Genomic DNA, 24754 nt, shown 5'->3' on the forward strand with positions numbered 1-24754 from the left:
TTAGTAGGATGGCAAATAAGCAGAGAACCCAGGAAGGTAAGGTCCAAGATAGCACATCACAGAAAATCACCAGAAACAAGCACTTGCCATCACCAGTGTGGTCTGGACAGCCAGGGAGACTCACTCGTCAACGGTGCCAATGAAACTCACTAACAATTACTTTCTTAATTGTAATTATTCAGGTGCATCTTCCAGAAATCTGAAGAATTTTATTGAAAGGTCAGTGGAACATAAATATAAGAAACTGTTTTCAATATGGTTAACTTATCTCGAAAGGAATTAAACTCTCATTTATTACCCCATTATCATTTCTACTGAATATCAACACTTCATTAGTCACCATCGGGACACAGGGGATCGTCTTCTTGGGCAAGTAATCTTGGAAAGTGCATGTTCTCAAAGGATTATAAAATGAATCTGAATTGAGTAAAATTTAGCTCTGAAAGAAGTAACTAGAAAAACATAATGATCACATCATAGTCTGGCTTTATAATTAAGAATAACTATTCTTTTTTTTTTTTTAAGTTTTTTGTTTCTGTTTTTTTTTTTTTTTTTTTTTTTTTTTTTGGTTTTTTGTTTGTTTGTTTGTTTTGAGACAGAGCCTCATGCAGTAACCCCCAGAGCTAACTATGTCATTCAGACTCTTCTCAAACTCATGCAGTTCTACCATAGCTTCCTATGTGCTGATGTACCATGCCCGGCATGTTAATACTCTTGCCTCTATTTGGGTATTCAAATTCAGAAGTGAGCTGTAGTGTCCTAAACAGAAGCCTTGGGGAGCCCTGGCCTCTGTGAATTGAGTTGGCCCCACAACTCTGAGGATTTCTTATGAAACTGAGTATAAGTAACTCAACTAACTCACCTGTGCTGTGGATAATAAGTGTTGTGAACGATGTTACGAAGGTGGTGCTGGATCTATTTAGCTGGGATTTGAATCTACTTTTATTGTATTGTTCATTGATGTGCCATTTCCTAATAGGAAATTGAATTGAGATTATCCCCTATGTTTCTCAGCTTGTCTAGGAACCAGGCATCAGACCATCCAGCCATCGTCCTTTATGCCATGATTGGAAACGATGTTTGTAATTCGTAAGTCATTGAGAGGGATGAGAACAGTGCTAAGAAAATAACAATGGGCCTACTTCGCTGGGATTTAGTTTTGGCTTTCTTCCTCTTCCACTCTCTACCCTGGTCTACTCTGCTATAATATGCCAATGTCAAATAAGTTTATCTTAGAAGGAAATCCTGGGTGTGTGAGTTCAACAGGAACTCAGTCATGTGAAACTGAAAAACTGAATCAGGTCCATGAGCTCTCAGTTCTGACATCACAACAAAAAGGTATGTGCGGAACAACTATGGGTTATATCACAAAAACATACGCTTCACCAAGATCCAAAACTTAGAACCCATGACATTTTTAACAGCATAGAGCAGAAGCACAGTCATCTCACAAGAATACATGCCACACGCTAATTCTCACAGCCTTGTGCAGAAGAAACAGCATAGCTGTGTATTTGCAAAGAAACTACATGTAATTCACATTCAATCCTATTTATTCTGATGGCCCAGAGTAAAAGGGGTTTTGCTAAACTACGCATTAGTGTTAGTTCCCCCTCAGTATTTGAAGAGATGTATCCATGTATACCCCTAAAAATATGATGCATATAGGCATCTGGCCTGTGGTTGTGGCTCAAGGTAAACAAAGCGTGAGGCAGTATCTGGAGCAACTCCCAGTGGCCATATGTCTAGTATTTTAGGAAAACAAGAAAGACAAGCCATGAATGGACATGAGACTTGCTTAAGGTAGCATAACTGATTATTAGCCAGCTGGAGGTCTCCTCGCTCACATAACTTCCCCTTGTCCTGGCCATTCACTGACCCCCCCCCCCCAGCCTGTGCTGAGATCAAAGCCCAATAGGACTAAAGCTCATTTGCTTCCACAGAAGTAATATGCTTCTAAATGAAGTACAGATAAATCAGTTCAAAGCAGAGCATGCCACTCTATGAGCCATAGTTGCTCATGGGCCAGTCCCTACCTAGATCCATCCCTCCAGGACTCCAAAGTCACTAACAATACATTGTGAGAGGACCTATATCCCTGTCTAGAGACGATGAGCCACCCAGGACTTTGCAGTAAAGAATGTATACCCCTTAAGGTCTGCTGTGCCTGGTGCAAGATATGTTCCTCTCTGTTTCCTTTCATCTCTATAGCAACCCAAAAAGGCAAATATGGCTGTCTGCTTGTTACAGATGAGGAAGCAGAGGCTCACAAAGTAAAGGAATTTGTTCTATTGCCATTTAGTAGCAAAGGAAGAAGCTGGAGGATCAAACTAAATTCATCTTCTTTCCCTGGCTCACTCTGGTCTTCCTTACAGTCTATGATTCTTTCGTTTTCTTAAAGCACATGTTGATCACCACCAGTGAGCCAAGTACTAGGTCAGGCTATGGAATCCAATGGCGAAAGCCTGAGCCCCTGACTTCAGGGAGCTCACAACAGAGAAGCAGATATGGCTTCCAGCCTTCACTGCAAAAGAGAACAACACTGGTCTGGCCAGGTAACATCTCCTCAGTCCCTACACCAGGTTCCCCTGGGTACAGACAGCAAACAGGTTACAACTAGACAGAGTGCCTGCAGAGGAGCTAGCTCTCCCTCCAGAAGTTAGACTCACTAACTAATGTGTGTTTACCAGTGGTCCCTCCAACCCATTCCTGCTTTCCTTTTCCCAAAGAGCCAAAGGACACATCAGCTAGAGGCCTGTGCCGACCTCCCCGGGGCCAGGATCTATCTGGGCAGAGAAGCAGCAAGCATTTGGATGGAGTAACAGAGTTGGCTGTGTGGGATGTCCCTGCAGTACCCTCTTTGTGATGTCCTGTGGAGGGGTTAGAAAAATAAAAACAAATGGCAGAAGATCAAAGTGGAGTAGATAGCCCAGAATGGACAAAGGGCTTCCATCCAAACCCCAAGCCAGAGGGTTGCATAACAGGTCTCTCCTGGAGTAAGTTTCAGGAATTTGGTTTGTCTCTTTGTTTACACCTTCAAGGTTTTTTGTTGTTGGTTTGGTTTGGTTATTGTTTTTTATGAGGTTGCTAGCTCTTCTTGAAATAATGAAGCCACACGTCCCTCGGTTCTCTAACACATGTGGCTATTCAGTAAGTACTTGTAAGTGGTTGAAGGTCATAACTGGAAGACAACTTTTAGGATCAGAAATTCAGGAAGAAAGGCAAAGCATTTCCACTATGGAGCTCTTTCATTTACCTGGAACTTACCCATCCCTGTCCTTGAAACTCTTTAATGTGACACAAAAGTAGAAACACTCCTGAAAGAGAGCAAATGTGTGTTACCTGCAGCAGCAGAAACTTTGGATGGTCAGTAAAATCCCATTGTGTATATGAAGTACATGTTTTCATTCCTTAGCTGATGGACATTTAGGGTGATTCTGTTCCTTGCTATTATGAAAAGAGCATCAATAGACAAAAACGTACAAATGTGGCTATGGTAGGATACAGAGTTCTTTGGGTATATGCTCAGGAATGGTTTAGTTGGTTCATATGGTAGTGCTATATTTAATTTTTCAAGATGTTTCCATATAAGTTTTCCACAGTGGCCATACCTATTTAAAGTCCCATGGAAAGGGAACATCTGCTTCTCGCTTACATCTTTACCAGCATCTATTGGCATTTTTGTCCTTGATTGTAGCTTTCTATAGCTGGGATGAAATAGAACTTTAGTTTAGAATTTACATTGCTCTGGTAGCTGAGAATGTTGGGCACTTTAAAAAATAGCTATTGCCCATTTCATTTAAAATTATTTAATTCCTTAGGCCAAGTTAAATTATGTAATTATTATATTTATTGATTTGCCTATGTCAAGCCATTTCTGCATCTCTGAAATGAAGCCAACTTGGTCATGGTGATCGCATTTTTTTTTATGTGTTCTTGAATTTGGTTTTCAAGTATTTTGTTGAGAATATTCCCATCTGTGTCAGTCATGGAGATTGGCCTGTGATTTTTCTTCCTTTTGTGGGAGGCCTTAGCTAGAGTGTAGTGGATTCATAAAAGAGCTTGCAAGTTTCTTCCTTTACTATTCTATAGAGGAATTTGAGAAGTGTTGATGTGTGATCTTTCTGAAGGATGTTGGGCTTTTCTTTGTCGGGTAACTTCCTGCCGCTGCTATAATATTATTGGTTATAGATCTCTTTAATTGATTTGTATCATTTTGGTTTAACTTTGATAGGTTGTATGTATCTAGGGATACATCCCCTTCTTTTAGATATTTTTAGTTTAGTAAAATACAATCTTCAAGGTATAGCCTCATGATTTTCTGGTCTTCATTGGTATCTGTTGTAATAACTCCATTTCTATTTTATTAATTTGGATCTCCTCTTCCTTTGTTTCTGATAGTTTGTCTAAGGGTAATTTTGTCAAAGAACCAAATCTGTTTCAGTGATTCTTTGTAGCTTTGTTTGTTTGTAGCTTATTTATTTCTGCCATAATCTAATTATTTCTGTCCATCTACTACATTCAGGTTTAGCTTATTTTCTTTTCCCAAAGCCTTAAGATACATAATTAAATTATTTGAAATTTCTGTGTTTTTAATATGTTCTACATAGAACAACTACTATCAAATAGAGAACCATAATGATTATGAAATATCATTTTTGGTAAATTTTGCTGCAAGAATAAGCGAAGGATTGTAGTCTATCAGAAAAATAGTGAATGCCCAAATTTAGTACAAAAACTGAGAATAAAGGGTAACAGAGTGTATACACATAAAATAACACCATCCCTCCGTGATCCTCTGCCTCCTATGCTGGTCTGTGTGCAATTTTTAAAAAGCAAATGTTAGGTCTCAAAGCTCCAAATAAGTCTTAAGTAATACCAGACCCTCTCCAGTAGCCATGAGTCAGGGTATATGAGCTTATGCTCCAAAACAGAAAATCCTCCAAAAACCCTCTAAAATCTTAGTAGTCTAAAGTTGCAAAATTTTAGTCCTTACTACTCTGCATGTTCTTCAGAAATCTCTATCTATCTATCTCCCTCTCTCCCTTTCTCCGTCTCTCCCTCTCTCCCTCTCTCCCTCTCTCTCCCTCTCCCTCCCTCCCTCTCTCTTCAAACTCAAACTGGTGACATAACTCATGCTGCTGGAACACTCTTTACACTAGCAATATGTTAAAAAAAGAAAGAAAGAGAGAGAGAGAGAGAGAAGGAAAGAAAGAAAGAAAGAAAGAAAGAAAGAAAGAAAGAAAGAAAGAAAGAAAGAAAGAAAGAAAGGAAAAAAGAAGAGAAACCATTCCAGAGTCTCATATGACAAGTTCCATAGCTTAATAGGTTCCACAGGAGTTATTAAATGCAGTTTGACTATGTGCCAGAAAGGTAGGAAGTCATAAGTAGTTTGCAAAACGGTACAAATAGCAGGACATACAGTGTGTTTTGTATGTTACTGTCCTGATAATGAAGATACTTCCTGTTTCTTCCACCAATAGGAAAGCTGACACAGTACCAGAAATGACCACTCCTGAACAAATGTACGCCAACGTCATGCAGACTCTGACTCATCTAAATTCTCACCTGCCCAGTGGCAGCCACGTTATTTTATACGGCTTACCAGATGGAACTTTTCTCTGGGATAGCTTGCACAACCGATACCACCCTCTAGGTATATTATATTTGCAGATTCTTTCCCTCTTTAGCTATGTGTATGAATGTGCAGATATAAGTATGTGTGTGTGTGTGATGTATGAGCAATGCATGCATATAATGTGTGCATGTGCAATGTGTGAATGTAGATGTGTGTGATGTGTTTGATATGTATGTATAATGCGTATGACATGTGTTATATGTATATATGAATTTAATACAGAACAAATTTGAAGTAATAAAATTTATGCTATAAAGGACTCACTAAAAAACTTGCTTAAGACGTATTAAGTTACACAAAGAATTGAAGTAAAGGAGAGCTGCCTTCAAGACAACTGGAAGATAAGTAGTATGCTAAACAGGCTTCTTAGAAACTTTAAGAAGGAAAATGCATTTTATAATTGAAGTTTAGGCGTGCTGAGAAAGTGTCTGCTGATGAAAGTCTAACCTCGAATTAAATTGCATTCCCAGGTCAAAAGAAGACAACCCTGACTTAGGAGCAGCCATTAGTCTCTCCCCATATAAAAGCACATGCCTCCATGCTCAAGGGTTCAGGGCAGGAGCTCAACCACAATTAAGTCCTGACCTGCAATGAAGTCCCCTGTGCTCTTCCTAGGAGAAGCATAATGCTGTCAGGTAGACAAGAATGACCTGGATGCCTCTGGGGCCCTCAAGTAGAAGAATGATTGAGAGTGCTTATGGTGGACTTAAAAAACGGTAGACAAAAATGGCACTGTGTACGAGAGTAAAGGAAGGAAAATGATGATTTTAGAGAGATCCATCTAGCCCCAGCTCCAAGGCAGGGAGTGAAGACAAGATCTCTGTGGCTCACTGACAGCTAGTCTTGTGGAATCAGTGAGCTCTGGATTCAGTGAGATGCCCTTTCTCAAAGAAAGAAGGCGAAAAGTAACTGGGAAAGATATTTGACATTGATCTTTGAGAGAGACATTATTAGCAGTAGCAGCCTAGGGCTCTTAGATCTGGCATTCCCTCACCACACTGGGAGCTTGAGTGTCTCCTCCATGATCAAGTCGATTCTACTTTTCAGTGTAACTTACCTAAGGTACAAGTGAAAAGTATAGCTGTGTTTTCGGCCATCTTTCTGTTTACTTTGAGATGCTCTATTATCCTCTTTAATTTTTGAGAGCATGACAAGTGTTAAATGGATACAGCATCTGGGTGGGGGAACTGAATTTTATGTCAGTCACAGCATGGAAACTAACTGTATCTGGGGTAGTGTGTCTGTAAAAGGGAGAGGGCAGCATTGGGAGAATGACAGTATCTCAATGCCTCTATTTAGTGTTTCAACAGTTTCTGGACAGATACCAGGGTGTTAGACTTTTCACCACTATGACATGATACCTCGAGTCAAATAGTATAGAATAATAATTGTCTATTTGGAGCCGGGCGTGGTTGCACACGCCTTTGATCCCAGCACTCAGGAGACAGAGGCAGGCGGATTTCTGAGTTTGAGGCCAACCTGGTCTACAAAGTGAGTTCCAGGACAGCCAAGGCTATACAGAGAAACCCTGTCTCAAAAAACCAAAAAAAAAAAGAAAAAAAAAAAAGAATTGTCTATTTGTGCTCATAATGCAGAAGATTCAATCCCTGGTGCTTGGTCCCATGTACTTCTGCAGTTGGAGGTGTGTGGAGGGGGTAGGGGTTCTTTACCTGATGGCTAACAAACAGAAAGAGAGAGACTAGAAACAAGACACATCCTTTAAAGATATATTTCGAGTGACCTACAGCTTCTATTTAGGCATCCCCCCAAAATTTTCCAGACACTGTCTTAGGAGTGTTACAGGTAGGGAACAAGCATTTCAGAAATAGGATGAGGTAGATTTCATATACAAATTATAATAATCTATGTGGCACTTCCCCTTCATTCTTATGCACTTCTTTAACCTGAACCAGAAAATAACCATAATAAATATTTCCTAACTAGGACTCAGTAAGACAGCCATAGAGAAACTCATCAAGAAAGACAAAAAAAAATCTGCTGGCATCCCCTTCCCACCCAAGTGTAATTGAGCTACCCCAGCCTTATTTAAAGGGGTTTGGTTCAGGATTTCAGACATTCTGAATGCCTGTTCCTCAACAGGGAACAATAGAATTAGACCTAAGTGTTTCATAAGCCCAGAAAGGAGGATTCAGTCAATTCCCTTAAATTGGGCTCCCTGAGCTTCATAGAAACTTGGAATTTCATGACCTTACCAAGAAGAAGGTGTTGTCTAGTGATAGGCTTTGTTCAGGCCACTCTGGTTCATTTGGAGCTGTAGGAGACTCTATCCCTTTCCCTGGAGATTTAGATGAAGCTACCACCCCAGACCTGTCCTCTCTGAGCCTAAGAAGTACATGATCATAGACTCCTTAGGACCCCTTCCTAATTTGGGCTTAGACAGAAGTAAAGTACAGGCCTTCCTCAAAGCTCTGCTGAATGACAAATCAAATCAGGATAAATGCTACCATCAGAAAGGGTGGCAGGGTCACCTACAAATGTCTCTGAGCATTGCCATTCGATTCTATATGATACATCAGATCTCCATTTTCCAGGCCAGCTAAATAAAGATGTGACCTATGCACAGTTCTTCTCCTTTCTAAGATGCCTGCAGGTAAGCCCAAGAGTCTGCTACACACACACACACACACACACACACACACACACACACACAAATGCATGCACACACACACACACACACCTGCACACACACACACACACGCAAATGCATGCACACACACACACACACACACACCTGCACACACACGCACACGCACATGCACATGTACACACACGCACATGCGTACACACACTTCCCTGTGGCTCTGCCTCTTTAATCAGTGTGCTCTTTACTGTCTCTCAGTTAAATCCCTGTAACGGCTGGATGTCTTCCAACAAGACCCTCCGGACTCTCACTTCAGAGGTAGAGCTGCTGCCCCGTCTTTGTGTTTGCTGCAGACTTTTCCTCGGGATGGGCTTCTACAGCATAATGGTTACCAACTTGGCAAATAACAAAATCTCACATTTGGGGAGCCAGAGAAGCCAAAAGAATTTGTGTGTTCTTCTTCCCTCTCTCCATGCCTACCTCTTTGGCTGTCTGCTTGCAAGTGCACATATTTCTCATGTGTGCATACATATACACCACAGCTTGTAATATACATACACTACAGCTTGAAATACATATACACCACAGCTTGTAATACATATACACCACAGCTTGTAATACATATACACCATAGCTTGTAATACATATACACCACAGCTTGTATATGACCTGAGGTAGTGAACTGGGGAGCCGAGGAAGATAACCTGTATGTGTGACTTGTTACTCAGATAGGATCACCTCACATGTCTGACAGAATCCATTTCCCAAGCAAAATATCTTATAGTTATTCATAGGTGGTAAATTACCTTTATAAAGATTATGGAAACATTTGTGGGCTGTTGTTGTTGTTGTTGTTTTTAAAACAAGCCTGGCTATATGGCCCAGGTTTGCTTTGAACACACAGAAATTTTCTTTCTTGCCTCAGTTTCCCAAGTTCTGAGATTTCAGACATGACCCACCACCTACATATTTTGTTAATAAAATTTTATTATAGAGAACTTGCTAATAAAAAACAGTGAGATAAAAATTAAAAATATATATTGAAAATCATTATTTAATAAAATTAAAAATCAATATTGAAAAATGTAAAATACAAAAATCTACAGAGTGCAGCAACAAAAATCAGGCTGCAGCCAGTTGTGATAGTACATACTGTTGGTAGGATATGTTGAAGAGGCAGACACAAGAGGATAACAAGTTTAAGGCCTGAGCTACAATTTTGAGTCAAGGAAGATGGCTCAGTAGCTAAGAGCATTTGCTGCACAAGTTTGAGAGCCTGAGTTCAAATCACCATCACATACATAAGAAGCTGGGCATAACTGCACATATACCTATAACTTCAGTGCTATGGGAGACAGAGACAGGATCACTGGGGCTGGCTGGCTGCCAGCCTAGCTCGAGGTTCAGTAAGAGAACTTGTCTCATGATAATAGGGCAGAGTGACAGAGCAAGACATCAAATATTCTTCTCAGACTCAATGACTAGGTCCTGGCACACACACTCACACACAGACACATGCACATATAATATACACACACAAAATTGTAGGCTGGGAAAATAGCTTCAGTGAGTGATGTGTCTGCTGGGTAATCATGAGGACTTGAGTTTGATCTCTGGTACCCATTAGAAACAGCCAAAGCAGAGACACACTGTAATTTCAGTGCTGGGAAGGTGAGGTCAGGAGAACCCCTGGGGTTCACTAGCCATCCAAACAACCTAACCCAACGAGGAGATCCAGGCCAATGAAGGTTTCTGCCTCTTGTGCCAAGGTGATTGGATCCTAAGCAATATTGTCTGAGGTTATCCTTTCTCCTCTAAACACATACATTCACATAGGCCTACACCTACAGATGTGTGCACACATGCACACAGAGAAAAATATCATTCATATATCAGTATATGAGTGTCTCATCATTTCCATAGATAAGAATCTTGCGGTTTACCCTCTAGATTGAGATTACATACTCCAATGTTCATAAATTATTTCTACACATTATAATGATACAGCTATTCACCATGTCCAGCATATGAATGTGGGATGATTTATTCCATCCTTCTGTGTAGTTAGATACATGGTTGTTTCCAACTCTTCACCAGGATGAATAACAAGATGTATGTTTTGTACTATCTCTATTTCCTATATACAAACTGTTATAAGACATACTGGTCATGTAGACAATTGCCAAGCTGTTGTCTAAATAATGAAACCGATCAATGTTTTCATTCATTCAGCCTCTGACATTGGTAATATCAAGGTTATTTGCCTCATCTTTGTCAAACCATGCAGGAAAAGTAGGTTCTTATTACTTTAATTTATACTAGTTTGACTCATAAGTAATAGTAACATTTTTCGTGTTCATTGGTCATTTGCACATGAATACACTGTAAGGTGCAGAGCTGTTTCTGCTGATAGCTTAGAGATAGCACAGTGGAATGGTGTGTGGAAGAAAGATTTCTTTTTCTGCCTGAATTGTCTCATGAAAGTCAAAGTTGAGGTTTCATGGAATTCCCTGTTTCCTTTGCATCCAGAGAGCAGAACAACTCTCCAATACACTGAAAAAAATTGCAACCACCAAGACATTTGCAAACTTCGATCTTTTCTACTTGGATTTTGCCTTCCATGAAAGTAAGTGGCTTGTTTTTGTCTTGACAGTAGGCAAGCACAGCAGCTGCAGTGGGGGGCTGTTACAAAGCACACTGGACAGACTAGGGAGCTTCACCCATAACTCTCAGCATTGAGCAAAGGCAAAAACAAGTTGAGACTCAACGTCACTTCCTCACTTCACCATCTCTGAAAAGTCTCTGAAGCAACTGTTGGGATCACCCAACAGTTCTTGCCAGATTAACGATGCCTTGTTTCTATGTATGTATGCTAAAACTAAAGGTGACCGAAGGGAGGAGTAGGGCCATGCCCCCTCTGGTGGAGTGTTGGACTACCTTGAACAGGCCTAGACCTGTAACTAACCGAAACCTCTTAGGGAGTGGCAAAATGTAAAGAAATGCTATTTGAAAAGTAAACCTGGGTCCCAACTCTCTGGGAAAAAAAATTTTTTTTCTTTTAGAGTCACTGACAAGTAGCCATACAAACTCAGGCTTGCTAACCAGAGCCGATGATTTATCCTTTACATCTTGACTCTCTAAAAGAAAACCCTACTTATTGATTGTAACCCTCCCAAGATTCATTTTCATTGTTAAGCCATTTTTCTCCATGAGAAAAGCCCGTTGCCTGACTGCCAGCGAGATGATGCTAATGAAGTGCTTCAGTGTGTGCAGCAGAGGGAATACTCCTCATCTCTGTGCCTCGCTCCCAGCCCCCCTCCCCCAGCCCAGGCATCTGGAATGGGGCAGATGGCCATCATGAATTATTGAATATTACATTAGCTGACACACTTTGCATTACAGACTCTAATACTTCAGCTCTGAACATCCTTTCAACAAGACTGATCTGCCTTTACTAGATCTCCTGTCTACATGACACACATCTCTCTCATGGGGAGAGACATTTTTGATAAATAGCCTCTCATTAAAATGCAGAGTTAAAGACTTATTAATGAATTCTTGGTATAAACAAATGCACCACCAAGTGATCTTTGATCATTACCATCCTTGAATGTGATCAAAGTTATTAAAAATCTAATAACGTCTAACATCCATGTGGGATACTTTTTTATTGTCCAGAGTTATTTCTACAACTGTCATTTATTATCTTTGGTGCTGCAGGCAATTTGCTGGGTATCTCTAACCTCTCTGGTTCCAAACCTCCAAAAGGGGATTCCTTTTTAAATGTTTTTATTAGCATATATTAATTATACATAATAATTGTTTCATTATGACATTTCAAACACGCACATGATATATTTCAGTCATATTCACCTCATGATACTGTCTCTTGTCCTCCTCCCACACACAATTAATACTCTTCCATTTTTCTGATAGCCCCCCCCTTTACTTTCATGGCTCTGTGTCTGGGTGGGGTGCAATGACTTCATTAGGGTTATTTACAGATGTATGGGTGGGAACCAGGAGGGAATAGAAGAGTGCAGGAGGAAGAAGGAGAAGCCAGCACAGGTTAGGAGTCAACAGAATGTGACCTTGAGGGCTGCCCAACTGGAGTTAAGAGCAGCCCAGATGAAACATAGTAAGGAATAACTTGGGTTATAGAAAGGAAAGTAGATTCTAACAACATTGAGGGTAGTATCTTATGTTGTTTAAGGCTTATTGCCGGGCAGTGGTGCCGCATGCCTTTAATCCCAGCACTTGGGAGGCAGAGGCAGGCAGATTTCTGAGTTCGAGGCCAGCCTGGTCTACAAAGTGAGTTCCAGGACAGCCAAGGCTATAGAGAGAAACCCTGTCTCAAAAAACAAAAGCAAAACAAACAAAAAAAGGCTTATTGTAAATATGAAAGTTGTGTGTGTGTCCTTCATCTGGGAACTTAAATAGCTAAGGCGGTATAGACGCCTCAGGCCAAGACAACTTAATACATTTTATTACAATGATGGATATAGTAAGGAAGAACTTAATACATTTTATTACAATGATGGACATAGTAAGGAAGAGAGTGGAAGCAGAGGAATGATGTTATGGAACCTGTCTGCATGAACACCTCACACAACATTCAATGACCATGTCCTGTCATGTGTACTTCTGAAAGGGACAGAACTTTTATCACCCTTTCAGGAACTATTATAATATCTTGTCTTGTGGCCAAGTTATGATGTTTTAAACTTGAAATCCCAGCATGTATCATAGTAGGTAGGAGGATCATCTATTCCAGATCCACCTCTGGGAGTAACGTCCCATCCTAGAAATCACAGCAGCATATGATCCTGGAAATCTAGCCCTAGTGCTTGTAACGTGCAACTGTAGGAAAAGACCAGAATTGATAGCCTTGTCCTTATCTCAGTTCAGACACAGGTCATAGGACTGGAGAATAGCAAGGACTGATACCTGTTAGCTGACATCATCCACTGGGCTCCATTACCATTGAGTGTAAAGCACCCCCCACAGTCGACCTCATAAGGATTCTCTTTCAGAGTCCAACCACCTACCGACATCATTCATACCTAGGGAAATGTTTTCCCAAGTTCCCCGAGGAAGATATGGTATAGGTGTAGTTCATTATCACCCAGGTCTCCTTTCATCAGAAATAAAAACCCAGCAGAGGCATTTATTAAATCCACACTGTGGAGTCCTATGAAAACCGTCTGTATTACCACACTGTTTCAGAGCTGTCTTCTGCACCATGAATGCTCTCCTTTCTCATCACACTGAAATATACAATTTCACATTGTTATGACAGAAACATTCGTAGCTGAGCATCCCTGTCACTTGAAGGCAGGTACAAGACCTATTTGCTCTCCACTGTGACGGTCTGGGTCCAGCACTGAAAGGCAACGGCTCACTGCCAGATGTCCAGTGTTGGTGTTGGTGATGGTGGTTTGTTTTGTTTTGTTTTGTTTTTCTTTTTCTTTTTGTTTTTGTTTGTCTTTTTGCTGACTCATTCTCCAATTGGCTCTTTACTAAACATACATAGCAAATTTGCCACGGAGAAATGTCAACTTGAGCGTGTAACATTCTTTTCTTTTCTACCCCACCTCCCCAGCTGTGGAAGGAAAATGCCACTTAGCTGATAAGACCATTTTCACATAGACAGCTTAAACATACCTCTTGCTGCCCTTGGCTTCAAAGACAGCCCATCTGTAGTCAACTTAGGCTCTTCGTTTCCTCCCCTGTATGTCTGCAAAAGCAGTCAGTGACCTCATGGTGCTGATCAGAATGTAGATTTCTATTTTAAATATCTCCTAGCTTACTATTCATCAAAGAAAGAGCTAGCACATGTCCTATAAATCTTCCTCCACTGCTTCGGTGGTTCCCTGAAAAGATGGCTGTGAGTGGAATTTCTCTGACTTACAGATAAAGAAAGTATATCATGCACCAAATCCCAACAGATGCTCCAAGATCATTCAAGTTGCTTAATTTATTTCTTACAACACAAAAATAGGATGGACTGGGGAGATGGCTGTGTTGGTAAAGGGCCAGCCACACAAACATGGGCCCTGAGATCAGATGCCCAGGCCCCACATACAGTGGCATATGTCTGTAATCCCACCACTGCCCAGACACCTGAAACTCTTAAGCCAGACGGCCAAGACAACTTGATAAGCTCCAGGTTCAATGAGAAGCCTTGTCTTTATTTCTAGCCTACACACACACACACACACACACACACACACACACACACACATACACACACACAGAAAAGACCAATTTGCCGCATTGAGTTTGATGGGCTTCCCACTCTAAAATCAATTGAGGAAGAAATAAATGCCATGTTGGCTGTTGCAGTTCTCCGGAAAAAGTAGAGTCTTATCCTGAAATTGTCACAAAGAACCATTTTGTCTAGTGATAGTCAAGGTACAAATAAAACCTCAGAGTCTTGCCTGGGAGTTGCCTACCCTTAAGCTTTATAGTCTGGTGGCTCCTTCTATGTGGTAACAAGAACCTTTGAAAACACGATAGTTAAGTGAAAAACAATGTTTCCCCTGTGGATTGATTGACTGTGTAATTGGTAACTCGGTGTCATGTTCCTTTAATATTGACTATTATTTCATATGGCAAACCAGTTAGTCTGAAGTCTGGTCTTTGCCATGGTCATCTACTATAATACAGAATTGAAACAGAATTTGGAAGAACGGGGAAGCTTCCCCACAGGGAGGAATATATTACTATTGATTTCGTGTAGAACTGCTTGAGTATGGTGATAAGGAGAAGTTCTTGTCTGGGGTAACAACTTGATGCTAAAGCTCCTGTCCATTGTACAGGGGCCCTGGACTCCAGTGCCCTCATCACCACACCACAAGGAGAAAACAGCCCCTTCCTGCCTACATTACATCTCTGTTGCTTGGAAAAACTTAGCAAGCAAGTATGCTCCTCTTGTTCCTATATACTCTGCTGCTGTGTTCCCCTTCTATAACTCCCACAACTGTAGGATTGCTTATCCTCCAAAGAGAGTAAGAAGGAATGGCCATCTCTGTGCATTTTGAAAAGGGGTACTAATTATGATGATTGAATTTTGTCTATTTGTTCTGTGAAAAGATCCATCAACATCTCACTCCTTTGAAGGTTCAATTCCAACTGCTCTAAATTTCCCTGTGCCTATTGCCCTGTGGGCTCCAGGTGACCCTTCCTGACTGCAGGGCTGCCTCTGCCTGCTAAAGTTTGGCAGTTACTGGTACACATAAAATTCAAATCAAAATGGAAACACTTAGAACAATTTTAAACGTTAGTGCCAAGATTAAAGCACATTAGAAGAAACTCTACGTAAGAGAAGCTGGCCTCTTTAACACAGGAACCCCATGTTGGCTTAAACCATTTATTTAACAAACTCACATTTGTCTTCCATTGTAAAATTACCTGGCCTCCCAATCATGGCAATTCCTTCATCAATTTTTCTTTTGGCCACTAAAGGTACAAGTTTTGTTTTGTTTTTACTTGAAGCATGCATGATTTATTACACATAAAGTACTCATTAATAACACTTACTAAAAATGAAATATTAAGGACCTGACTGTTAATATTAAGGGTCTGACTGTTGACTTTACTTTCAGAGCTAGTTTACAAACTGCATGAAATCTATTCTTGTTAGTTTTAGTTCTAGTTTCATTCTTGTGTCAAATGTTTTTGTTAGTACATATCAGTTATACATAGGAGTAGGAGAAGGAACCATCTTAGCTGAACTTGCCAACTTTCTCTGCAAATATGGAGAGTCAAAAAGTCCTGTGTGAGGCTTCGTACCCCAGCACACAAGATGAGCCTGAGGGATCTGGGTCAAGTCCACAGCTCACGATGCATCTATTCCATACAAAAGGCCTCTGACTCACGACTTTCCTCATTCACCTCTTACAAGTTTCTTGCCGGCTGCATCTGAGGTCTTGGTTGTGCTCAGTTACTAGCCTGGTCTTATGAACACTACCTTTGAATTTCTGAACATCTCTTAGTGTTCCTGAGCTACTATATTAAAGTACCATAGCCAGACTGGCCCATAAACAACAGTTTTGTTTATTCAGTCCTAAAAGATATAAATCCAAGATCACAGTGCTTACACAGTTGGGTTCTGGTGAGAGCCCTCCACTAGATTTTTGAACTATCATGTGGCAACAGATCCCTGGGATCCCTTTATGAGGTCACTAATTCCATCTATGAGGGCTGCACTTCATGGCCTAGCTAGCTAGCAAAGGCTTGTCACCATCTGCTCAGGAGAGTTAGGCTCTCAGTGTATGAACTTGAGAATGACCCCCAACATCAGTCCATCCAACATCCTGTTGGAGATTATCTTTATTCTTTCTTCCATGAATATCTACACAGCAGAAAGTGACCTGGATCTAAAAATGGAGACAGCTTCAGGGACATGAGTGGAGCAAAAGTACACAAGGGAGTGGAAGCAATGTCACTTATGAGGTCTCAAGGACTAAGGCTCAAGTCTGTACTAGGTGGAATCCCTGCCCCACCCCATCTTTGTCAATCTTTGTGTTAGAGACCTCTGTAGGATTTCCAGAAGAAAGGAGATGGATACCATGGAAGTATAAAGAGCACCCAAAGGTCCTAAGGGGCGACCTCAGCTCTGCATTTACAGAAACTCCCCAAATTCCTGGCTCTTTCATTGCAAGTAACTTGTTAGATGTTCAGGCCAGAAGTGGGTTTGATAGACAATTAATATAATGCTCGAAAATTGAAAAGCAAGTCCCAGAAAAGGGAATAAAACTGGCTCATCCCCTCCTGGACAAGAGGAAAGTGGAGCGGGTGAGATAAGCACGGGTAGATTGCACAGCGGATGAGCAGGCAGTGGGAAATGAGCTAGAAGCATCCCTGAGCAGACAGACGCAGCCCTGAGGTCAGGAAGGGTGGCCTGGAGCCCACAGGAGCCTCAGCATGACATACAAAGGGGGAATTTAGAGCAGAGGAATTGAACCTAAAACAGAAAACCTGATTCCAAGGTTGTGCCCACACAACAGGCAAGTGGAAACAGAGGCAGGCCAGCTTTCTGGGGCTACTCCAAAGGCAGGAAACAAATGGTTGAGGGGTGCAATTTGGTTTAAAAGAATCAACTGAGCCCCCTTCTTCATAAAAGTGAGTATGGCTTGCTTATCAGTGCAGCTCTTAGCTATCCATTGAAAGGACAAATCCATACGATTCCTCAAAAAGGAGCCCTTCTGTAGCAGTAGAAATTGATTTGGGTTTCTATATGGGCAATACATCATGTCACAACAGCATAGTGGCCGGCTCATTTTGAGTCTTACAAGAAATGCGAATGCAACTTCTTCTATCAACTACCAGGGAAACCCAGGAACACACTATAAACACACTATAAAAGATTCGGCGGAGCCTAGGCCTGTGGGAAACAGGCTAGTACTTGGGATATAGGGATGGGAGGATCAGGAGTTCAAGGCCATTCTTGGAAATCTAGCAAGTGCGAAGGCCACCTCAAAACATAGAAAAAAAGAAAGAGCCAGGTAGCATCACACTGCTAGGGGACCATCAGCATGACATTTCCACCCCTGAACTCTGACAAGGAGAACATTATTTGCCACCTCGGGGACAAGGGTTGAACAATAAGAGGGGACGACATCTCTGCAGTAATGACAAAAATGACAGAGGATTGATTCAGTCTCATGCCTGTGAGTTCACCAGACAGTGTCTCAATTCTTCCCTGGGTTAAGGAGACGAGAATGGCATAGTCCTTTGGCCTTGAGGTTGGGGAGACTTAGAGAAAAGCGTGTAAAGAACAATTGGAATCATAGCTACATAGCTGGCTTCTATGAACACTAGGAAGGTGAGATGTCCCGCCAGGAGATGGTTCTGTCTGAAAGCTCTCTAGGGACTGCAATTTCCATGAGGAAGGTTTACTGGCTTTGTGATATTACAACATAGAATTAATTGCACAGCTGCCTTGGAGGAACTGACATGCACAGTGTCTTATCCCTGTTGACGGACAGTTTTATTACTTTTCCTCACTTTGGGGCTCATAATATTTTCTCTGTAGCCATGCTCTCTCTAAATGCAAAGTTGAGATAATTTTATGCAATTATATTTCTGACACGCTGTGTGATTGTTCGAGGTGATTGCTTGACACACGTAGGCAGTGTCTGCAAATGGCAGCATGTGAAAGGAGATGTTAGCAAAATGTCATCCTCGCATCTGAAAAAGACCTGTGCCACCAGATGAGGAAAAGATCAGATGGACCTAAATTGTTGTTGCTCATTTTAGCGCTCACTTGATTTCCCCTGTCATCCCTGCTGTGCAAGCCTCATTCACCCAGCACGTTTCACACACACCCTTTCTGACTTAGAAAAAAATCATGCAATGGGTAGATCATTACTGTTCTGAAAGCTCCCAGCCCAAGGCAAAGCTCAGAGGAAGCCAGGATGAAATAAAACAAAGCCTGGGGATGCTAGAGAGATGGCTCAGTGGTTAAGAGCACTGGCTGCTCTTCCAGAAGGGTTCTATTTTCAGCACCCACAGAGTAGCTCACTACCATTTGTAACCCACAGATCTTATGCCCTCTTCTAGTCTCCATTGTCACCAAGTACATAGACATGCATGCAGGCAAAACACACATACATGAGAATTAAAGAAAAAAAAGCAGGGGATACTGATGAAGTCACATGTTCTCCTTGTCCTTGGTATAATGACACTCACCAATAATCCTCCAATTATGTGCCTTTCAGTAATAGAGGACTGGCAGAAAAGAGGTGGACAGCCATGGCAGCTTATTGAACCTGTGGATGGATTCCACCCCAATGAGGTAAGTATTACCACAGAGTGGTCACTGAGTCTATCTGCTTGGTTTTCTAAAATATATGTATGCATTTGTATGGTTTTTATTTTTTGGTCCTATTTTATTCCCAGAAGGATTTTTAGATAGTATACACATATAAGTAACATAGAAATTCAATAAAATAATGTGAAAATTAGAAAGTAAAATAAGATAAAAGAAATTTTACCAAGATTTTTTATATGGTTTCTACAGTTGATAGACTATGTGCAGGGCAGTCCTGAGAAACTGTCCCAAGAGACCTGCAAAACCTCTGGGTTCTCTAGTGGCCAATTAGAAATGAGCCATCACCCATGCCTTCCATTAAAAAAGTCAATACCTAGAAAAATTGATGATTGCAAGATATGATCAAAATACATCACATACATGTATAAATTTTTCAAAAAATAATAAAGTATATATTATATTTAAAATAATAATAATTGCAAGGATTCCTGAAAGTGAGGTGTGTAGAAAACAGTATGGATGTCTCTAAAAAGAACACTGTGAGAGAACAATGCCTTTTGCAAGTGTCTGCAGTAAGAGCCTTTCCTCCTCTCAGATTCCAACAAAGACCAATGATTCCAAGTGGCCACGCTCTGGCTTCTGTACAACACACAGGAACTCAGGGCTGGAGCTCAGTAACACATGTCCCACTCCCCTCCTATTATCCTGCCTTCAGCCATAGAAGCTCCACTTTTATCTGTCCCATATACTTGACACCTTGTGACATTTCTATTTTAAAAAGAGAAGAAAGCATGGGGGAGTTCTTGTGCCATTTGAAAATCCTGAAAGCTGGTTCCTCACAGGGAGGGTTGGCCATTTGCTTCAGGCAGTCCTCTGTCACCACAGGCATTCTGACCCAGCTTTGGCCAGTGTGCTATGGCAATGACAAGGGCCCCCCCCCCCCCGGATAAGTATAGGAAGAGCCAACATGCCCTTAAGAATCTGACCCAGCCCTGGGCTCAGCAACTGTTCACGAGCATGGTGAAGAATTACCTCAAAAGGAAAGAATAAAGGAGAGGGCAGTGCTGCCTAGTGGATGAACAGCAGTGAAGACCTCAACTCATCGTAAACTTGAAGAAGATTAAATATCCACTTCACGGTCCAAAACAACCAATTTTTTAAAAATACTAATGCACTCAGAATATTTAAATTTTGTGGATCAAATGGATGAGTAGCTCAGAGAATTATTGACTATAAACAAGTTATTGAGATCTGGCTCCACTGAAAAGGTATATCTTCTTCTTCTTCTTCTTCGAGATGAGAACTCACTGTATCCTCAGGCTTCTGGGATCAAATGATCCTTCCTGCTTCAATCCCCACCTAGTTAGAACCAAAGTCATATAGGATACCCTCACTAAAGTAGGATTTCTTTGGCACAACAGAGTTCTGACTCTACCAAGGATAAAGATATGAAAAGGAGGTCAGCTATGGTGGCACCTAAAGCCACACTCAAAGAAGATGCTCAAAGCTCAAAGACAGCTTTCCTTCATCCTTCAGGCCATACTCATTTGCTATATCAAATATCAACCTGTCTCTGCTTGACTCTTAAAATAGTTTTAGGGTTTAATATCTATCAAATTGGGAGCCTGTTCAGAAGCTGGGCCCATATTCAGATGACAGGAATCAGAACACATTGGAAGAGCCACAAGCATTCACCAGACCTAGTTTCTCCTGGGTCCTCCTCAGCCACGTGTCAACATCTTTCATGCTTCCGGCCTTGGAAGCCTCACACATTTCACCCTGCAAAATAACCTCCTCCACCCCATCCTGGCAATTACTCAAAGCCTCCTTTACAAACTCAGAGGCAACATTCGACTGTCTGCAGAGTGACCATGTTAAAGAAGTACAAGGCCCATGAACACATTAGCAGGACACACAAACACAGTTGTCTGTGTCTGGAGATAAATAAATTGTCTCTACCCAACTGAGAAAAAATTGAAACTATTTCATTCCAAGCAAAGAAATTTCTATAAATCAAGCCCTTCATTTCTCTTCAACTCTGATTATGCCCACTGCTGGAGACATACAACACAGAGCCAATGGGTGTATTTAAAGAGCTGAGCAGCCTCCAGGTCTCCATTTGCCTCAACTTTGTAAGCTCATGAGACAAACTCTCTGGGAAAGCTTAAGGAGACCCCACATGGCAACTGTGCAGAGACTGGGGCCAGAAAGGAGAATAACCTGGGCCAATGAACCTACTTCCCAAGCAGTCACCACCTCAGACTGGTCCTTTTGGCAAATCAGCAACCACCATGTATCTAGCCCAGTGTTTTACACTAACAACCATTATCCATTCACCACAAAAAGGCTGGATCTGTGAACTTAAGTTCCTTCTTAAATGGAAGTGTTTAACAATATTTTATATAGCTGCCATGTTTTCAGTTTGCAGATTTTAAATCAGTTCTGTCCACACATGGCCAGGTCCAAGAGACTGTTTGGGGGCAGGTGAGGAGGTTGAAGAAGAGAGCAATGGCCTCCTCCAGCAGAGGACTCTTGGCCACTGGCTTCTCTACAGAGTTCTGAGCACTTCAGAGAAAATACAACCCAGGCAGATTTTCAGCTTTGGTCTGATAAAGTCTATGTTAAATTTAGCAGCAGTTCAACTTCACAGGCATCAAGCCATTTTAAGTTTTCAATGAATTTATATAGTCAAGCTCTGAATTGTATTTGCTCTTTTTAAAATATTACAGACAGGTATTTTTGGCTTAGTATTTACCTCTATGGTTATTTCACTAAAAAACAAAAACAAAAAACAAACAAACAAACAAAACCAACAAAAGTAGGTCATAGAAAGGAAGGGTGGGAGGATTCTCCAGTCCCTGCTGGTATTCTGTCTTCCTGGTATTTCTTACTCAACTTTGGGAGGTGAACAGATGCATTTGCTTGGGGTGGGCTTGGGGGGCATAGAGCACCTCCTGGGGAAGTTTTCCTGTCAACAGCAATCCAGTTGGCCCATGAAGCATAGCTCTGTCTAAAGTTTGTCATCTGAAGGCAGAGGAATTTGCAAGTTCTAGGTTAGCTAGCCATTCACCTCCTCCCTTCCACTGCCCTCCTCAGCCCATGGGATCAGGCCTTGTGCGTAAAAACTAAAAGAGACACTCCACTGAAAACTCACATGAGACAATAGAGGGATAAACCCTCCTGCTTTGTAGATTCTTCTAAGAGAACTTTAAGGAAGAACAAAGGATTTTCAGTGGATCTGGGGATATCATGGTTTAACCAACATTCGGGCCTCTGAATGACAGTAGACAGGAGCCTGTCAGAGCAGGAAAATCCCTTCAGACACGCTTTACCTTTGGAGTAGGAGCCATCTACACAAACAGCCATCTACATGCAGTCATGCCCTTTGGCGGATGACTGGCCTCTGTACAGTCAAGGCTTGCAATAGCACAGAGGTAAGAAGTCAGTGAAAGTGGTGTCCTTTCTGCTCATAACGCCATCATTGCCAAGAAAACATTAGGGTTTTGTGAGGTCTTCCATTCTTCTACTTTATTCAAAATCTCGTGGCTGAAATAGGCTCATTTGCTGAGCTGATAATAAAATCTGATCAAAGCTACACTACTGGCCTCCTATAGCTACACATTCAGTGAGTGTGCACAACTGAATGAAGTAGTGTGAAGCAGTGGTTCTCAGGTATAACACGAATCAAGATTTTCTGGGGCTAAATGGGAAGATATAATACTGTGTGTCTTCTGTTCTCTCCTTGGTTCATCCTGTGGGTTGTTCATGTGTAAGCTCAGAGAATGTGTCCTTACAGAAAACATACTGGGTGATAGAAACTTACGTTGAAAGACACACTTTTAGAATCTCTGTCCTACCTAAAGCCTTGTCCTCCCTAACAAATGTATAAGGTGTTGCTATTATAAAAGAAAATGGCAACCTCATATGCATGTTGCTCTGTGAAATCTAATGCTCACTGTCTAAATCAGTGTTTCTCATCCTGTAGGTCACCACCCCTTGAGGTCCAACAACCATTTTATAGAGGTTGCCTAAGACAGGTTGCCTAAGACCATCAGAAAACATAAATATTTACCTTACAATTCATAACAGTAGTAAAATTATAGCTATGAAGTATCAACAGAAATAACTTTATCATTGAGGGTCATCACCACTTGAGGAACTAAAGGGTTACAGAGTTAGGAAGCTTGAGAATGACTCATCTAAATCTTGGTAAAAGAGAAAACTCACTTTGAAAAGTTTCTTCTGGGAGGATTAAAAAGGGGAAAGTAAGGTTTCCTTGTGAACCATTAAGCTAAAGGTGTTTTCTGTGTTTAACGTCAAACTGAGCAGGCATAGAATAAAGCAAAGTGAGTTCTGTATCCATGAGATGTCCTTGGGAAAACCCAATGCCAATCTCTCCTGGGGTTGATGTCAATTTTTCCCAGTCCTCTCAAATTCCCAGCAGTGACCACAGACCAATAGGACCCTTGGCAGAATTCCAGATCATCAAATAATTAAATCAAACATCATGTTCTACTACAGGAAGCCAACTTGAATTCGTAAACCACTTATGGCTTCACTGTGCTCTAGATTGCCGGTGTTTATGTGCATCTGTTGTGACTTGAATAATAAGTGCCTTCCTCAGCTCACATGCGGGAAGGGTTTATCCTTGGGTGGTACTGCTGCTTGAGGAGGCTGTGAAACCTTTTAGACTGTCCCTAGCTGGTGAAAATAAGTCACTTAGGAGTAGGTCACTTTGAAGGCTACATCTGTCTCTGGTTCTGGACTTGAGTGCTCTGTTTCCTGGTTTGACCCGGGATTTGACCCAACATGATGAGAACACATTGTGCCCCAACCCCCACTGGCACAGATGAAATGGCCCCAGCAGTTACGATCCTTCCTTGCTATGATGGACTGAAATCTTCTGAAACAAGGGCCAATTGGAAGCCTTGTAGCCCAAACTTTTTACAGTTACTTTGTTACAAAAGCAAGAAAAGTAACTGCAACATCTAAGCAAGGAAGAGAACTCTAAACAGTTTATCCAAGAAAAAGCATAGACTTAATCCAGAGATCCCAGGTGATCTTCCACTCCCTCACCTTCCATTGGACATGATTTAGTTCTGTGACTATGTTCAGTGTATCAGTGAGTGAGCCAAGAGCCTATGTACTCTCCTGCACTGGGATGTGGATATTCTCAGAAAGAGAATCTCTCAAATACTAGGAGAATTTGTAATAAAGTTTGATCTGTAAAATAAATGCACCCTTATGGAGTACAGTGTGTGCATTGGGTAAAGACAGTGACATAAATCTACATTTATGAAAACAGTCCAACATGGAAATGTGACGATAATGGAAAGACAAGTAATTATATGGACAATGCCACAACTCTGGGCCTCTGCATATTCTTGGGACTATCCACAGAAAGATTAACATTATAGGCTATGCATTACACTTTAGGAAAAATGTATTTTAAAATACTATATAGATGAATATACCTTTGTATGCATGTAGTGTGTGCATGTGAGTGTGTGTGTGTGTGTGTGTGTGTGTCTGTGTAATCTAAAAAGACCAATACCCAATGTTAGGAAAAGATTCCTCCATTCTAATTACAAATAATTTTTATTCTATTTTTCTGTTTGTTAGATTTTTTTTGCCCTAGAATGACAAGATACTAGCTTCATATTTTAAACTATGAATAGAGGCAAAGACTCACAGCATGCTTAAGAAACAGCTGGCTTGGAATAAAGGAAGTGAAAGA

General features: G+C 41.2%; 1 protein-coding gene across 2 annotated transcripts in view; it reads left to right on the forward strand.

Annotated features, from left to right (window-relative positions):
* The window catches only part of Aoah (acyloxyacyl hydrolase), a 202897-nt gene that overhangs the window by 173530 nt on the left and 4613 nt on the right, over window positions 1-24754 (forward strand). For both annotated transcript variants that reach the window (XM_021180609.2, XM_029468428.1), the window contains exons 14-20: window positions 183-219; window positions 1015-1089; window positions 5484-5656; window positions 8191-8249; window positions 8499-8558; window positions 10770-10866; window positions 18965-19041. In XM_021180609.2, coding sequence (XP_021036268.1) covers window positions 183-219; window positions 1015-1089; window positions 5484-5656; window positions 8191-8249; window positions 8499-8558; window positions 10770-10866; window positions 18965-19041 — 578 coding nt within the window. The remainder of the gene's footprint in view (window positions 1-182; window positions 220-1014; window positions 1090-5483; window positions 5657-8190; window positions 8250-8498; window positions 8559-10769; window positions 10867-18964; window positions 19042-24754) is intronic.

This window comes from Mus caroli, chromosome 13 (genome assembly GCF_900094665.2).
Source record: "Mus caroli chromosome 13, CAROLI_EIJ_v1.1, whole genome shotgun sequence".
Taxonomy (NCBI): Eukaryota; Metazoa; Chordata; class Mammalia; order Rodentia; family Muridae; genus Mus; species Mus caroli.